The 17,060-nt window shown below is 43.8% G+C and overlaps 2 protein-coding genes across 8 annotated transcripts; one reads left to right on the forward strand and one right to left on the reverse strand.

The window, feature by feature from the left end:
* The first annotated feature begins 1,190 nt into the window (after positions 1 to 1,190).
* LOC123148617 (uncharacterized) lies at positions 1,191 to 4,621 on the forward strand. The gene is made up of 3 exons (XM_044568116.1): positions 1,191 to 1,769; positions 1,876 to 2,019; positions 2,159 to 4,621. Exons 1-3 carry the CDS (start codon positions 1,197 to 1,199, stop codon positions 2,270 to 2,272), a joined length of 831 nt encoding a protein of 276 aa, XP_044424051.1. The 5' UTR covers positions 1,191 to 1,196; the 3' UTR covers positions 2,273 to 4,621.
* Positions 4,622 to 9,948: 5,327 nt separating this feature from the next.
* Positions 9,949 to 12,768, reverse strand: LOC123056935 (uncharacterized). Of its 7 annotated transcripts, none has more exons than XR_006426786.1 (5): positions 12,194 to 12,768; positions 11,874 to 12,095; positions 11,054 to 11,142; positions 10,563 to 10,683; positions 9,949 to 10,318 (listed from the first exon to the last, which is right to left on the reverse strand). XR_006426786.1 is itself a non-coding variant. In XM_044480149.1 (5 exons), the coding sequence occupies exons 2-5, from the start codon at positions 11,925 to 11,927 to the stop codon at positions 10,198 to 10,200; spliced, it is 453 nt and encodes a 150-aa protein (XP_044336084.1). In that variant the 5' UTR covers positions 11,928 to 12,095; positions 12,194 to 12,768; the 3' UTR covers positions 9,949 to 10,197. The 7 variants fall into 7 exon arrangements, 1 of the variants encoding a protein (XP_044336084.1); XR_006426789.1 differs by having other exon boundaries at positions 10,563 to 10,941; XM_044480149.1 differs by having other exon boundaries at positions 10,495 to 10,683.
* Positions 12,769 to 17,060: the final 4,292 nt, after the last annotated feature.

Consider the following 17,060-nt stretch of genomic DNA (forward strand, 5'->3'; position numbering starts at 1 on the left):
CAAGACATGGAGAAAACCGGAATTGCTTGTGCCACTAATTTTATGAGGACCTCCTTGCCCGTGAGACATTATTTTTTTCAATCCGTCGTTTGGTCTTACCTCATAGTGCATCTTTGAGGTACTTAAAAGCTCTCATCTTCGACATGCCAACATATTTTCCATTCAACGTTCCATTGGGTACCTGCAAAATATCCTTCTCCCCTGCTCCGACAATTTTTATGTACGATTAATCTCGTTGAATTTGAATTATTATTGTGCTAGACTTATTTGCATGCTACGTATGATTTGTGCTATTTTTTATCCGAACTTTAATGAAATCTGTCGTGTTTACATGAATTTCATCCGGTTAGTTGAAACAATGTTTGAAATGTAAGCGGACGTATGCAGTTGGCATTGGATGGACGGCTCTCGCATCCGTGTCCGCAGACTAATGCCGGAGCAAATTTACGGATAGCAAATTTACGGGTAGCGTTAGAGATGCCCTTATACTTCTTTTTTAGCGTAAGATGCCCTTATACTTCTTCTTCACAGATGGAAAGTGGGCCTTGAGAGGGTTTCCGACATTTGGGCCTGTTCTCAATGATCAGGAGCATTTCCCCCTACCCCTCAAAAAAAGAAAAAGGAAAATTAAAGGAGCAATTTCCCCTTTTCTTCCGCCGCTCCTGCTCCGCTCCACTGCACAGACAGCACGCCCCGCTCCAAACCCTCATCCCCACCGCGGCGCTTCCGGCGACGGCCATGGACACCCGGGTGCCCCCCGTTACCATGGATCCCGCGGCCGAGGTGAAGTCCCGGCGCGGCCGCCATGACCCAGACGAGATGGAGGACCTCTTCTCCCGCATGCTCTCCCGGACCCGCAACGTCCTCCCAGACCCGCCCGTCTCCGTCGATGGCCGCCTCTTCGCTCTCCTCCCCCACGACTCCGTCGACGGCATCAGGCGCCTCCCCGACATGCTCCTCGGCAACATCGTCTCCCGCCTCCCAGTCAAGGAAGCCGTGCGCACCGCCGCGCTCTCCCGGCGCTGGCGCAGGGTCTGGCGCTCCACCCGCTCGTCCTCGTCGACTCCCACATCCTCCCCGCAGACGCAGGGACCGCGGTCGTGCACGCCAACGCGCGACGCATCACCTCTGCCGTCTCCCGCATCCTCGCCGCGCACCCGGGTCCCTTCCGCTGCGTCCACCTCACCAGCTACTACATGGAAGAGTTCGATGGCCTGCTCAGGCGCTGGCTCCAGATCCTCGCTGACAAGGGCATCGAGGAACTCATCCTCGTCAACCGCCCAATGCCGCTCGGCTACCTTCTCCGCTCCACGTTCTTTCTCCCCTCCACGTTCTTAGGCATGACCACCCTCACCTGTCTCTACCTCGGCCTCTGGAAGTTTCCCGACATGGCCGGCGTCAAGCGCACCACCTTTTTCCCTAACCTCCGTGAGCTTGGGCTCTGCACCGTCCTCATGGAGAGCAAGGATTTGGACTTCATCCTCGACAGGAGCCCCGTGCTTGAGATGCTCTGTGTGGAAAGCAATATTTTCAATCTTGGCCTTCGCCTTGTCAGCCAAAGCATCCGGTGCGTGAAGATCATCCTGTCCTTCTTTGAGGAAATCGCTGTGGTGGACGCCCCATGCCTGGAGCGACTCATCCTTTCAGGTGGTTGGACCAAAGACGGGGTCTGCACCAAGGTGAAGATCAGCCATGCCCCCAAGTTGCAATCGTTGGGGTACTTGGATTTAGAAAATCATGTCCTAGAGTTTGGCAACACTGTCATCAAGGTGCCTCATCTTTTCCATTCGTTCTACTATACATCATACATAAATGATGAATGCATATGTGTGATCTTTCTTCTATTGATTGAGTGCATTGAGATTGCAATTGCAGGCTGGGACAAAGGCGAGCCCAAGCACCATGGTACCAAGTGTGAGGATCCTGGCTTTGGATGTGCGTTGTGGAGTCCGCAGTTATGCCAAGATGATCCCGGCTGTCCTCGGATGCTTTCCGAATGTTGAGACACTCCACATCATGGTGAAGCCCCTAGTGCTTCTTTTAGCATTCATTTGCACCATCGTGTACTATATGCACATTATTGTCAATTGCTGCTGTTGCTGTATGATCCATTAACAGATGATGAATTTCATGTGCACTAATTTAATTAATTTTACAGTCTGGAGAAACTGGTCAACCCTCTGTCAAGCACAACCTTGAGTTCTTGAATGAGTCTGGTACCATAAAATGCATCCGCTCGTGCATCAAACTGCTGGTTTTCCATGATTTCTGAGGGGATCGAAGTGAGCTTGCTTTCCTCAAGTTTTTCTTTAAGAGTGCGTTGGTGCTGGAGGAGGCATTGATAGTGATGGCAAATGGAAGTTTCACTTTGATGGAGGATATGCTTTCCAAAGTGAAGCCTCTGGGATCCATGAAACGGGCCAGTTCAGACTCCACAATCACTATTAACCCCCAAGGAGGTAGCATTTGGAACTTTAAGAAAGCATCCGACTTTTCTCTTTGCGACCCTTTCGCGAACGACTAAAGTCAAAGGTGCCTGTTTATTTCATGGTCACTAGCTCTGGAAATTGTTATGTTCTGTGGTCATAGCATGGACATGCACTATTTTCAGCTTTTCAATGATCCGCCTGACTCTTGTTTCTACAAACTTGATTAGCTTAAGTGTTGAAGTTAGTGCTACCGTCTTCAACGATGCAAATGACTATCATTCTGCGCCTCTGCGGTAATTGCAGAGCACCTATTCTACTCATGTTAATTGTGATTTCATTAGCTAGGTTTGAGCTCCTGAGTATGGCGTTACATTGCACAATTGCTGCCATACGTATGAGGCTTGACAATTTACTCTAGGCAGAAGATATTGATGCTCTCAGAGTGTGCCATCTTTGGTTCTGATTGATTTGCATAGGTGTGCCAAGTCAATTATTATTGCAGCTATTTATGCCCTATCTGGTTCTTCAGTTGTGTTATTTGAATCCTTATTTGCAAGCTAATTTGGTTACGTTTGCAACATGTTAAGGTAATGGTAACTTGAACAACATGGGCATGGCTAAGGCCAGGTGGCCAAACTATTTTCAGAGCTAGTTTGGTAGTAGAGTTTCTTTTCTTCTGCAGTGAGATCCTTATGAAGAATAACTTTCAGAGAATAGTATAGGGTGGTAAACAGAAGTGAGCAACTCGTGGTTCATTGCTTGGTCCATTTTATCTAATCATTCTGCCATTTCAGTAAATTGGTATGCAAAACTTGACAATTTTCTCTGTAGCACTTTATGCTCAGGCATTATCTGAAAATGTTAGAATCCAATTGTTTTTGCTGTCATAGTCCCTTATGGTATATGATATCCTGGTTGTTTTACAAGCCACCAGAGTCATTTTCTGCTAGTTAGTGCAAAACAGACGTTATAAATTGGTAATGCAAATGTTTTTCTTTTTTCTCAGAACTATTGCTTAGGACAAAATATTATGTTAGAGTGTCTGACAGATTAAGTGTTGATATGTTTCCACATTAGATGTTGATTCAACTACTAGAGGGAAAGTAGCAACTGTCCTCTCTGTCCAGGGGTCATTGTACTAGTTATGTTTTAAACATCAGTATTTGTATGCTCTCCTAAGCTATGTGATTCTCTTGCGTATTCAGTACCTAAGAGTTCTATATTCATTATTTTTTATTTTTTCGGTATTTTGCCATCTTTTTATGGTGTTTTGTCATGCAGAAATTCATTTATCTTTTTTCATGATGATTTCTTTCTCGCGTCTGATGTTTTTGCCTAGAAGATGTTTACTCAAGTTTTGTGTCGACCAGTTATGGATGGATCGCAAACATCATGAACCTTGATACTCGCCCATGCATACCTTCTAAAACCTAGCAAGATGTTGCTTTGTAGAAGATGCTTGATTTCTACCTTTCCCATGTCATTATCCTTGGTCTTTCTTTCTCTGTTGTCCAGTCTTAATTGCCATATCATTCATCATTTCCTTGTTATCATTTATAGTTCAGTTTGCCTTGTCCTTCACCATTTCTCAGTTATCATCTACTCAACAACATTGTCATTCATCAACATTGTCATTGGATTAAATTTCTTTCTCTGTATAACAATACTTCTTTGAACAATAGTTCTTCAGTCCCTTGGTTATCTGTCTTAAATTCTTAATTAAGCTCGAAGGCTGACTTGATTATAAGTTATCTAGTTGTTTACATAGTATTTTCGAGAGCTACAGCGAGCAGTTTGTTTTCTAGGACCATGTCAAGCAGTTCTCAGTCATATAAATAGTATTTTGAGAGCTACATTTTGTTTTCTAGGACCATGTCAAGATCCACAATCATGCTTTGTTTCCTCAAGAAAACACTGTTTTTGAGCTTCCTTTACATGCAAAGAGCAGCTTCGAGGGTAGCTGCAGTCAACTTATCCGACTGGCAATGCATGTCTATGCCAACATGTAATAACTAAACATAACATAGTGTAAGAAAAGTTCAGATAGTATATCAACCACAACAATTCTAATCCAAATGCAGAATTACTATCCTGAAAATTTGATGTGAAGTGGACAATCCATAATTCGGAATTTGCTTCCAAGAAAACCAAAGTGATTTAAATCATCACCATTATACAAGGACACACACACACACAAATATAAACTCGTGAGAGTCTGGATCCTCTTTTATTTTACCAGTATTAGCAAAAGTAGATCCTCTTTTAGTTGGCAACTATTATTGTTAGGCGCCAAATTAAATTAGCTTAATTTTTTAACACGATTGGACGCATGCCCCAACTGCCGAAGAGGAAAAATAGTTGTTGCAGTGAAATGTTGCATCCAAATTTATATATAGAACAGAAAACAAATAATCAGATATTTGACTACTTGGTTCTTGATGAGGACATGACTACCTTGGATATGACCAAAAATATTGCATATATGCATATTTGTCAGGTGATTTCTAGTGCAAACTATTCAATAATCTATTTATGTTATCCAGAACAAAAATACTTCACACACTTTTATGTTTTGTCTAATTGCAGATGTATGGGACATTTGTACAATCCACATATGAAGATAAGGAAGAAAGAGATGTTTATTTGCTGTCCAAAAAGTTCTCTCACGTCACTTTTGGCCCAAGACAAGATAGAGTCCAAGTCTCTCACGTTCTGGATTCAGATTCGGACTGCACAGACACACCTGACTCAAAATGCACACAAGTTTTTCATACGGAATCCGAATTGGGTGATTCTTTTTTTGTTGGAAACTAGATTTCGTGCACTTTCCAACCCAATTAGAATCACCTTCAAATTCGTCCGGAGCGTTGAGTTGTGGACGAAACAATCGGATGCTGCAGCAGAATCCGAGTCAAACTACAAGTCCAAAGGTGTTACATCACCTCCACTTGGGCCCATTGGCCTTGTACGAGCTAGATTTAGTTTTAGGCTGCCTTGGGACGTCCTCCCACCTCCTTGGCCGCCACCCCTTGCTCCTATATAAGTAGATCCATCTAGTAGTTTTTCCTTGGGATTTGTTTAGTTAAAAGTTAGCCATTGCAACTTCGTGTACTTCGTTTGTGTCCAACGACCAGACCAAGACCGCTTCCGGATCCCACCATTATCAATACCTCATATATATTTGCAATATTCAGATTGCTTTATCATATTCTTGCTCGTTCTTCGATTGTTTGCAGGAATAGACCTTCGTGGTCAGGCTGACCGTGCTTCCGGCATCGTCAGTAACCTCAGGAGATTGGTTTAGCGATTGCTAAGGCGCAACGTCGTGCACGTTTGTAGTTGGATCGTCAAAGTCGTCTCCACCAAATCGATAGTTATCATCTCATCGAAAGATCGGCACCCTCGCCTGTATCAAGTGGTATCAGTTTTCAGGTTGCTCGGTGAGATTTTACAGTTTTTCATAGTTTAGATCGCATCTGTCATTCATACCTACAGTCCATGAAAAAGCCATAAAAAAGTTAGATCTGTTCATCATTTATCCAAGCCAGTCTGAGCCTTTGCAATTTTCTATTCATTGCTTGCATAGTTGAATTATCGGTTGCATCGTCGTGTTAGTTGCTGGTCTTAGTGTCTAGTTCCTTTAGAGTTTCGAGTTCTGTTCACATTAGTCACGCCGCCGCTGCATCATTATCCCTTCCGCTGTCCACCATCCCATCCATTAATTTCCACCACGTGCTACGCACTGTTCATTGTCATAATCATAGTTGAGGTCATTCACATCTTCGCCTGATCCAATCTGCATCTTATCTAGTTTGTCTTGGAAAGAGGGAGAAAAAAAAGATAGAGGAAAAAAAAGAGGAAAAAAAAGAAAAAGAGAGAGAAGAAAAAGAAAAAAAAAGCGTGAGAAAAAAAAAGAGAGAAGAAAAAAAATCGGATCTATCTAGAATCAATCTCGTACCTGAATTCGGATTGAAATCTGTTTTGCGCACTGTTCAGTAAAACAGGTGTATCTTCCTCGTACGAAGTCCGTTTTGGCTCCGTGAGTACTCAAATTGAAGCTAGCGACGAGCCGCATCTAAATAGTTGTAGAAGCTAGTTCAATATTTGACACCTCAAAATCGGCTTCTAAATAGGTCTTTTTGCCCTCTGAAGTTCGTGAACACAGCTTGTTCCAATTTTTCATGCCAGTTTTAGAATTCTTTGACTCCTCATATTAACTCGGAATTGAGTGATTCTTTTTGCATTGGAAAGCTTGAGTTAGTAGCATTCTTTGAAAGAATTTATCAGAAAATTGTCTTAAACTTTTCAAGAGGAAAGTTGGAGAGAGAGTTGTTGTATATCCTGCTTGGCAGTTGTTTTTCATCATTATCTTCACTGCCGTTGTGATCTTCACTTATATCTTGCTGTCAAGAGCTACTTAGTATCTTTCATTGATGCTAGTTGTGCTACGCCGTGACCTCATTAGTGTTCTAGGCTCGCGTCTCTAGTCCGGTCTAGCCTAGGACCAGCACAGTACCGTCGTTGAGCGTTTATTCAACATTGCATCTTTGAATTGATTATTGCTAATCTTTTGCTACCATATATAGCCAACCCAGCTCCACATATTTCTACACCGTGTATACGTACGCTCCCCTGGCAATCGCTTTACTCAATATTCGGAGTTACTTGACACCGCTGGTTGCCGATCACCGCCTGCTGCATGGTAAGAACTTGTAAGACATTGATATTTGCTTTACTGTGAGTGTTTTACCACCACATCCTAGTAGTTATAGGAACATTATTTTTAGGTTTTGTTTCTTGTTCTACTAATCATGACAGGATCCAGAGCCAATTCATGGGCTTTGTCGATCGCGGGAGACGTGCCACCACCTTTGCAAATACCACAACCGTCACGAGAGGTGCACAAACATCCAAATGCACATGATCAGGTTAATGTATCTATACCACCATTTAATGGCCGTTTTAAACCTGCTTTATATATTGAATGGGAGTTCGACATAAAAAATATATTTGCTTCTCATAATTTCAATGAACATAAAAAGGTTATGGTTGCGGTTGGTTCTTTCACTGGTTATGCTTTGGTTTGGTGGAGTGAATATTGTCGGTTACACCCTGATTATATACCTACTACTTGGGATGATTTGAAACTTGCCATGCGACATACTTTCGTCCCTGCTTATTATACTCGTGACATGATTAAGAAGTTGCAACACTTAAAACAAGGTAGTGAAACTGTAACAAAATATTATGATGATTTACAAACTACCTTGTTGCATTCCTCTTTAGAAGAAAGTGAAGATGATTTTATGGATAGATTTTGGGGAGGATTAAACCGTGATATTCAAGAGATACTAATTCATGAAGAGTGTTATCCTATGGACCATTTGTTTCATCTTGCTTGCAAAGCTGAACAGGAAATAAAATGACGTGTTGGCCACGAGGAGAACAAGCGCATGGTGCACATTCCAAGAGTTGATATGATTGTTCCTTCAACTACTAGGCATACTATGACAACCACATCCGTTGTTGTCAGGACTACATCACCTCCACCATGTGACACATCGCCCCCGAGAGTGGCTACATCATCTGAGTTGATCATAAGAGGTAATGACAAAGGTACTGATCTTCCATCTCTACATGAGAATGATGAATGCCTTGTCAATTTGAATGCACCATCTGATGAGCTACCCACTACTTTGATCACACCACCTATTTTAGAGGACTACGTTGATAATTTGACTTTGCCATGTGATCAAACAATTGAAATACCAATAATTTTGAGTGCACCCATTGAATTAACTATTGATGCAAAAGAACCAATGTTTAATCATTTTGATATGACCTCTAATCTTGGTGATGATTCTGTGTTGAATGACTTATTGCATGTTTGCTTATTTAAGCATGTTGTAGCATGTAAATTTGATGCAAGTAAGGTTTATTCACCAATGTTGGGATGGTTTAATGATGAACATTGTCAATCTTTTGAAATGAATAAGAGCTTCACTTATATGTGCAAACTAAGTTGCAATATTTTCATGCCTTCTACTTCTTGTGCTAATTTTTTGGCTTTAGATTTTATGAACTATGCAAGTTACTCATCTATTCATGTGTCATATATGCAAAAATCAAGGGAAGTAAAAATGGATGACATACACATATACAACATGTACACCTTGTCTCTTTTGTTAGCCACATTTCAGATTAAGCAACGCCGAGGACGGCTTTATTTTCAAGAAGGGGAGGATGATGAGGACATGACTACCTTGGATATGACAAAAAATATTGTATATATGCATATTTGTCAGGTGATTTCTAGTGCAAACTATTCAATAATCTATTTATGTTATCCAGAACAAAAATACTTCACACACTTTTGTGTTTTGTCTAATTGCAGATGTATGGGACATTTGTACAATCCACATATGAAGATAAGGAAGAAAGAGATGTTTATTTGCTGTCCAAAAAGTTCTCTCACGTCACTTTTGGCCCAAGAGAAGATAGAGTCCAAGTCTCTCACGTTTTGGATTCAGATTCGGACTGCACAGACACACCTGACTCAAAATGCACACAAGTTTTTCATACGGACTCCGAATTGGGTGATTCTTTTTTTGTTGGAAACTAGATTTCGTGCACTTTCCAACCCAATTGGAATCACCTTCAAATTCGTCCGGAGCGTTGAGTTGTGGACGAAACAATCTGATGCTGCAGCAGAATCCGAGTCAAACTACAAGTCCAAAGGTGTTACATCACCTCCACTTGGGCCCATTGGCCTTGTACGAGCTAGATTTAGTTTTAGGCTGCCTTGGGACGTCCTCCCACCTCCTTGGCCGCCACCCCTTGCTCCTATATAAGTAGATCCATCTAGTAGCATTTCCTTGGGATTTGTTTAGTTAAAAGTTAGCCATTGCAACTTCGTGTGCTTCGTTTGTGTCCAACGACCAGACCAAGACCACTTTTCGGATCCCCACCATTATCAATACTTCATACATATTCGCGATATTCAGATTGCTTTTATCATATTCTTGCTTGTTCTTCGATTGCTTGCAGGAATAGACCTTCGTGGTCAGGTTGATCGTGCTCCGGCGTGGTCAATAACCTCTCGGAGTTGGTTTAGCGATTGCTAAGGCACAACGTCGTTGCACGTTTGTAGTCGGATCGTCAAAGTCGTCTCCACCAAATCGATAGTTATCATCTCATCGAAAGATCGGGACACCCCGCGTCTATCAGTTCTCCTCAAACTAAACAAAGTGGAATGATGATGGGCATATCTTTTACGAATTAACAGGTTCAAATTATCGGCAATCCTAGGACGAAAATGCACGGACAAATGCATGCCAATACCTGTGAATCAGAAAAGAAAGAAAAATAATCACCATCTTGTGCAACGAACAGCCAAGAATACAACTGCAAATACTCCAGGGATAAGGGTGCAAGCATGGTGTCGTACATGATTTATCCAGTAACAGCTCGTGTAGGAACTTATTCTGAATTCTTTGAAACCAAAAGGACGATCTAAAAATAATTTCTTCGATGTAGAAACCTCGTCCACTCTGAAAAGAGATAACTAAAAGAAAAAAAAACATATGTATCAATACAGAGGGTGTTTTGTTTACAACAATGGCTGGAAAATATAGTGCTACATCCCTGTAATAGCATCTATATATAACAACCATATAGAGATATGAATAATAAAATGGATGATAAAGGAACTGCATGGAGTAATGCACTGCTATAGGATCCTGGAGCAAAGTAAATATATGTACGATCTTCAATCTTGCAGGCACATAATGTGTTGATTTTGTTTCTCAAGAGTTGTGTAGGTCATCATAGGAACATCTGGCTTCAGGCTTTCAACTCTTGACCTCAAACCATTTTCTTTAGTAACTAATCTGCAAATAAATCGACATGGAACTAAGCTGAGAGAAAAATAAGACTGAATTTTGCTTATAAAATCGAACCACATAGGTGCTCACCAAAGGGTGAATAAATCAATTCTGATTTCTATATTACTAAAATTGGATCTAATTCAGATGCATCTCACTTGCAGGCAGGTTAGACCCAATACCTGTATACTAATCTGAAGAGGATCGTGCAAATTAAGATTAACCATGATGATTTGGACAAGGGGCTTACATCCCAGATTGCCGGAGTACTATTGGTGTTGGTACGAACTAGCCATGATTTGGCTTCTCTGCTATCAGACCAGGACGTCGGAGTCCATTGGGAAGCATAGGAGTATCGACGGCACCCGCACCTAAGCACCAGAAATCTCATATTTGGTCATCACAAACTCTTGTACGTTGACATATACTACTAATGTCATCTTAGTTGATTATTCCTGCACCAAAAGAGCTCCTAACAAAAGGTGCTAAACCAAAACTGGGCTGGGTCCCATATTGATATCATACGTCTCCGTATTATTTATTGGCTCACAGATCCTTGATAAACTCCTTCCCTACAGACATGTGCTCCTTAGTGTGGTAGGACCTAATATTCCCCTACTTCCCCGCCACTGCCGCCATTGGCAAACACATAAAGAGCAAGTCAAGAAGACATAATTTAACTAAACTATTCAGATAGCATAGCTTTAATCTATAGATGATTCAGCTCACTTCTTCCCATACCTACTCCACTGGAAGCAAACTGAGGATGGCTTGCTCCCAAGATCCATACCAAAGCTCATGTGTTCAGAAAGGAAATGGATAACCAATACCTACATTAAGATGCACTAAAGTTTATATACTGTCCGAAAGGAGCTACCAACTTCATAAATGGTAGTAAATACTTACGGCCAAGACTTAAATAGTCCATCCAATGATCAATAAGAACATAAATCAACATTGCATGAATATAAGAGTAAGAATGGCAATAAATTGGCATTATAATGCTTTTAAGGAGCTCACATTCTTTCTTTCTGTGGGTAAAACTTGTACTATTACTCATCTCTCAGCATCATTACAAATAGCAGTGCAAAGATGAACCCAACCAAACTACGGTTGTTCTTTCTATCCAGCAAGTTTGCTAGGTATTGACTAACCTGATTCTGAGTTCGTTTTATATGAGTACGATACAATTTTGACAATTTCGACGATTCCCTGGAAGAGTTTTGGTGAAGGAAAAAATTGTTCACTTCCCATCATTTGGGCAAGTGAGAATATTAAAAGAAACTGTAGCCTCCACAGAATAGAAAATAATTCTCTAGTCTCCACAGAATATAAATAAATTTCTAGCTTCCTGAAAGATAAACTATATACCAAGACTATAATTAAACTACGTTCCATCATCATGCATAAATGTTTATTTTTTTGGTGGAAAAAAGATGGGATATAAACAATGCTACTATACACATGACGTATTAATTCATCCAATTTTTGTACGATGCTGCTATTTAACCATCAATGCTTGTGAAAAAAATGTAGAACACCCACTGAATTGTACACATACCAAGGTCGGACACCAAAGTATTGGACATGAAAGTAGTTCCAGAACAGGAATCATGATTCAGGAAAGAAGATAACAAATATATGAGCTTGTATATGCGTTCTTTTCCTCGTCCGTGAAAGCACTACACCACCATAGAAGTGTGTTGCCGCAGTGCTAATGCTCTGCAACTGTTGCTCCTCACCACATCACTCCGCATCCTCCCAGCTCTACTTCTCGTCAGAACTGTAAGAAAATCGGAAAGTTAATAATCAATAATCAACCAGATGGGAACAGGAAGTGGAGTGGGGAGGAAGATGTCGCTGGCAAGGAGAAGGACGGACCCGGTGAGGGGTCGAAGCAGGAGGATCGGAGAGTGGCAACAGAGGCCGAATTGAGCGGCGCCGACGGAGACCGAGTTGAGCGGCGACGGCGGGGGAGTGGAGGCAACCCGTGATGGCATCGACACCGAGACCACCTAGCACGCCGCGAATCCTCCTGCCACAGAACAGCCCGCCGTGAAACTGCCGATGTTGATCGAAGCGGCCATTCGCTGGTGGAGGTGCAGCTGAGGAGCGGGGTGGCGCTGCTGGTGGAGAAGTGGTCGTCGGGAGGGCGTTCGGTGAGGGAACACAAGGATGGAGCGGTGGGAGGGTGGGGCGGCAGGGAGGGCGTTTGTCATAGGCGGCAGTTGGGCGGCGCTGCCCGGTGAAGTGGCGGCGTTCGGTGGTGAAGCAGCCCCGGGGTAGGCGAGGGGCGTGCTCAGCGGGTGGCGCCGGAGCCCGGTGGATCGGCGGGCGGCGGAGGCCCGCCCGTCCTGGCGTCCGTTGGGGGGGCGCCCGGAGGAGCAGGCGAAAAAGATCGTGGTGTGGGCGTGGTGTCAGGAGCGGTTTGGTTGTTTTTTTATTCCGAAGCGGCCGGTATGATTAGCGATGGCGTGGGTGTTGCTTAATTGTTGTGTGGATATCTCAGATAGACGGCTCTTGTTATTTGGATCTGCCTCTCTCTTCCTTTTATATGAAGTTATTATTGGTGTATTTCCTGCCTTAGTCTGCTAACCTGCACCCCTGGCCAATGGTAAAGTGCCGAGTCTGCATTTTTCTTGAATGGATGTTGTCTAGTTTACTGGAGGGCACACTTTTGCCGTTTATGCAGAATGGATATAGAAATAGTTTTGATTTTTGAACAAGGATTCACCTAATTGCTACTTCCTCCGCGCTAGTGTCCCTCCGTCCCTCCGGCTGATTGTGGTGATGGAAGGCTGGGGCCCGGGGGCGGCTCGGCTGGCCTTGTGTCGGTCTGCAGCAGGCCCCTTGTTGCGGTCAAAGCAAATTGCAAATCTCAAATATGGCGGTTGTTTCTGAGGCATCTGATCAAACATCAAAACCAGATCCGACGACTACGTACGAAGGCGGTTGACGCGCGGAGAAAAATCAGCCGGCTGACTCAAGCATTTTTTTCCAAAAAAAGAAAATAAGGAACGTAGTAATAATCCCGTAATCTCCTCGCAATCATGCCGAATATGTCGCTCAAGACCGTTCCGATTTCGGATCGTTCTCCTTGCCATCAAACCACCTCGAGTACGTACTACACACATATAGCAGCCTCCGTCCTCCTCCATGGCCCGGAGCCAGGCAGCCAGCAGACCCGCCTAGAAGCCTGCGGCCGCCGCATCCATCTGCAAAGCATGAGGGGCCGCGACCTGACCGGCCCGCTGCCGGACGACGTCCTCCAGCACGTGCTCTCCTTCCTGCCGTCGCGCGAAACCGTCCAGACGTCCGTTCTCTCCCGGCGCTGGCGCCACCTCTGGAAGTCCACCCCCGCCGTCCGCGTCAGCGGCCGGGGAGACGGCTTCCGCCTCTTCGTCAACAGCCTGCTGCGCCACCGGAACGACGCCTCGCCGCTGCCGCTGCGCGCCTTCGAGATCGACGACCTCGTGAAAGCCCCCCAGCCGTCCACCAACTTCTTCTTTGACGACGATGACGACGATGACGACGAGGACAGCGACGAGGACGTCCCCGAGACCGACCCCCACCCGGACGTCGGTCTGTGGGTCAGGCACGCCTTATCCACGTGCCGCGCCACCTCGCTCACGGCGCGCTTGGACGAGGAGGGCCTCCTGCCGTGGCGTCCGCGCCCCCCTTTCTCCTTCACGTCCGACCATCTCACGACCATGCACCTCGAGTTCGCCGAGCTCGCCGGCGGCCTCCTCGACTTCTCCCCCTGCCCGGCGCTCCTGCGCCTCAGCCTCAGCGGCGACGCCATAGTCTCGCCCTCGCTGGAGCGCCTCAGCATCGTCCGCTGCGACATCCCGATCGGCCGGAACACGGCCGGCCGGACCGCCACGATGAGGATCTCCACGCCCAACCTCCGTCATCTGCAGATATCCGATAGCTGTGACGGGGAACAGACACCTCCGTCCCTCGACAGCATGCCGTTGTTGACGACGGCGAGCATCCGGTTTACGGGGAGCACCCCACCAATGGTCACGCTTCCTTGCTTCTGCATGGCTTGTCAGAGGCCACGAGCTTGGAGCTTACGGCTTCGACTCCTGATGGAAAGGTTTGTCAAATGCGACCTAGTGTTAAATTTTTTACTTTCATCATTTAGTATAGAATTGGAAATGCGACCTAGTGTTAATATTTGCAAATGTTTTCAGTTCGCATGATCAGGCACAAATGCACAATAGTACGTATTGCAGTTTGCACCAGTCCCTACAAAAACATGCTCGAAAAAGAAATCTAAAAATTATGATAGGTTGCATTTGAGTCGGTTGTTTGATTAGGAGTGTACTTGCCTACTTGGTATGCTCAACCAAGCATCGAGCTTAATGAGGACTTACTATAAATAAGTGATGCTAATATTTCAGACAATTTATTATTTGTACGTGACATTATTTTTTCTTTCTCTTGCACATTCCTGAAACTCCTTTCCTTTGAACAGAAACATTCCGGTATCTAGTTGAGGTTTTTCTATATGCTAGTCACAAGTTTTTCTGAACCATACATGTGCACTCTATCCAGGCAATCCTACAAGGTGACTTGAGATGGTGCCCTACATTCACCGAGTTAAGGACTTTGATACTGAACGAGTGGTGTCTATATGACGATGTAACTGCGCTTGCATGCCTTCTGCGGCACACACCCGCACTAGAGACTTTGCAACTTGATTTCAAGGTACGCACTAACTATATATGTTGATGTGTTTGAGATGAATTACTTTGTGTTATTGTGTTTACCGTGGAAGTTTCCAAGTTGTATGTCGATTCTCATATCTACTTTGCCGGTGCATGCATGTAAGGTTTTAACCTTTATCTTTTCTTCTTCTCCAGAGCAGCGATACACTCCGGGAGAAAACAAAAGGAAGTTGTATCATATTAAAAGAGTTATTTCCTACACTTGAAAACCTGAAGACAGTGAAGATCGGAGGGCACTGCTCATATTCTGACACAAAGAACCACGAAATTATCAAGTTGTTCAGTGATTGGGGCATACCTCGGTGTAAAGTTAAGTACGCTCTGAACTTTGAAGGTAAGCTCTATATGTACCATGTTTCTTTGCGTGGTTTGTCTAGGCGTCGTATCATGTGAATCCGACACCCCTCGTGCATCCATGTATCCTTAGCATTTTGGTTCATCCGATCTACATCGTGTGTATTTGCTGAGCTGTTGACAACTTTTGCAACAAACCGCCCGCCTTCAGCCCTGTGCCTCCGCAAGTTCACCAGGTAAATTTGCACGGGCACCCCTGCACATACGAGACGCGCGAACCCCATGTCCCGATCACCATGGCGGCGACTTGCGGGTACATACAGAAGAACTGAACATACACCCTAACCTTCCACAAAGAAGAGATCCCGGCGGCCAGATGCGTATACTCGTAGGTCAATACAGTATCTCAAAATCATCCCTCTACCCTTGCCTTGTCCGCTTATCGTGCATAGTGTTTGAAAGCAGATCGCTTTTCTTCAGCCCAGGAGAATTAATGAGTAAAACAATGATCCGATTTGTATGTATACATGGATTCTTCTTAACTTGATGTAAACAGGGATTTCTGTGGTACACATGATGCGATCAAGCTCATACTCATTGTTCGAAATTTTGCTAGTGTCTAAACTTTATTCTGAATACACCTCGTCATGCTGACATCTCTGTGGGTGCCGCCAATTTTGCTGTAAAGCCGGGAATAGTTCTTCCTGCTTTTACCTGCACATACATATATTGATGGTAGACTCTAATTCTACCCCAAGTGTCATTTGAAATGTCATCGGGCCTTTCCATTAGCATTGTTGGCTAAATCAAAATTGGGATGTACTTCTCATGGCAAATAGTGTCCCCTTTTTCTGGTTACTTTCAGAGGCTTACCGTGTATACTTATTGCTGCAGCAATGGGATCTGCAAATAGTTGGCAAATGCAGATGAACAAGGAAGGATTTAGTACACCCATAAAGAAAGCAAGTGTTCCTGTCACTATAAGTCAATTCCTTTCACCGACCATTGTCGTATTCTGTTCAGTTATTCGTGCATGAAGGTTCTTACTGATTAATCATTTATTGTGTAGTGCTCATCTTTTATACCTGAATGTGAAGAATATTTGAAGCCTAATGTGGGGATGACATTTCAAGGACTGAAGGCTGTGGAGGAGTTCTACAAATCTTATGCACATCACTCTGGTTTTGGGGTTCGTATTGGACAGCAAAAGAAGTTAGAAAATGAGATAGTTCGCACTAACAGTTGCAATGTACAAGCTCATAGAACACATTCAGGAGCTCAGTGTGCAAGTACCACAGGCGTACATCACACAAGAATTAGCCAAATTCAGAGATGTGGTTGTCGTTGCTTTGCAAGGCGTACATCACACAAGTACTACATACTGTGAGCTCACCTGTTGATTCTGTTGTATAAGCAGTGTTCAGTATGAATCACACAAGGAACAACTCAAGTTACAACTCCACCTCAACAATGGCAATATAAACCGCTCTTTTCTTGAGAGAAAAACTGAGAGCTTTCAAAGGAGTTTACATTGTCATTTTCAGTCATCAGTCATAGGATAAATGAACTTTGAGTGTAGGACTAGCGAAGATTCATTTCTCATGTGAGTTAAAGTTAAGGCAGCCAGCAGATGTTATCCTGTTTCTCTCTCTCTCTCCCAACTTTCTGGATAACTAATTCAGAGAACTGAATTTCCTTTTCCGAATTTTGCATTCAGCAGT

The sequence above is a fragment of the Triticum aestivum genome, chromosome 1A (genome assembly GCF_018294505.1).
Source record: "Triticum aestivum cultivar Chinese Spring chromosome 1A, IWGSC CS RefSeq v2.1, whole genome shotgun sequence".
Lineage (NCBI taxonomy): Eukaryota > Viridiplantae > Streptophyta > Magnoliopsida > Poales > Poaceae > Triticum > Triticum aestivum.

Bases quoted from the DNA above. Each gene is read 5' to 3' on its own strand.
- LOC123056935 (XM_044480149.1), bottom strand. From the start codon at position 11,927: ATGATTCCTGTTCTGGAACTACTTTCATGTCCAATACTTTGGTGTCCG. The intron at 10,684-11,053 runs GTATGGGAAGAA...TCTGGTGCTTAG, and splicing joins GTTTGCTTCCAGTGGAGTAG to GTGCGGGTGCCGTCGATACT. The intron at 10,319-10,494 runs GTATTGGGTCTA...ATTTATTTGCAG, and splicing joins CTCTTCAGATTAGTATACAG to ATTAGTTACTAAAGAAAATG.
- LOC123148617 (XM_044568116.1), top strand. From the start codon at position 1,197: ATGGAAGAGTTCGATGGCCTGCTCAGGCGCTGGCTCCAGATCCTCGCT. The intron at 1,770-1,875 runs GTGCCTCATCTT...TTGCAATTGCAG, and splicing joins TTGGCAACACTGTCATCAAG to GCTGGGACAAAGGCGAGCCC. The intron at 2,020-2,158 runs GTGAAGCCCCTA...TTAATTTTACAG, and splicing joins TTGAGACACTCCACATCATG to TCTGGAGAAACTGGTCAACC.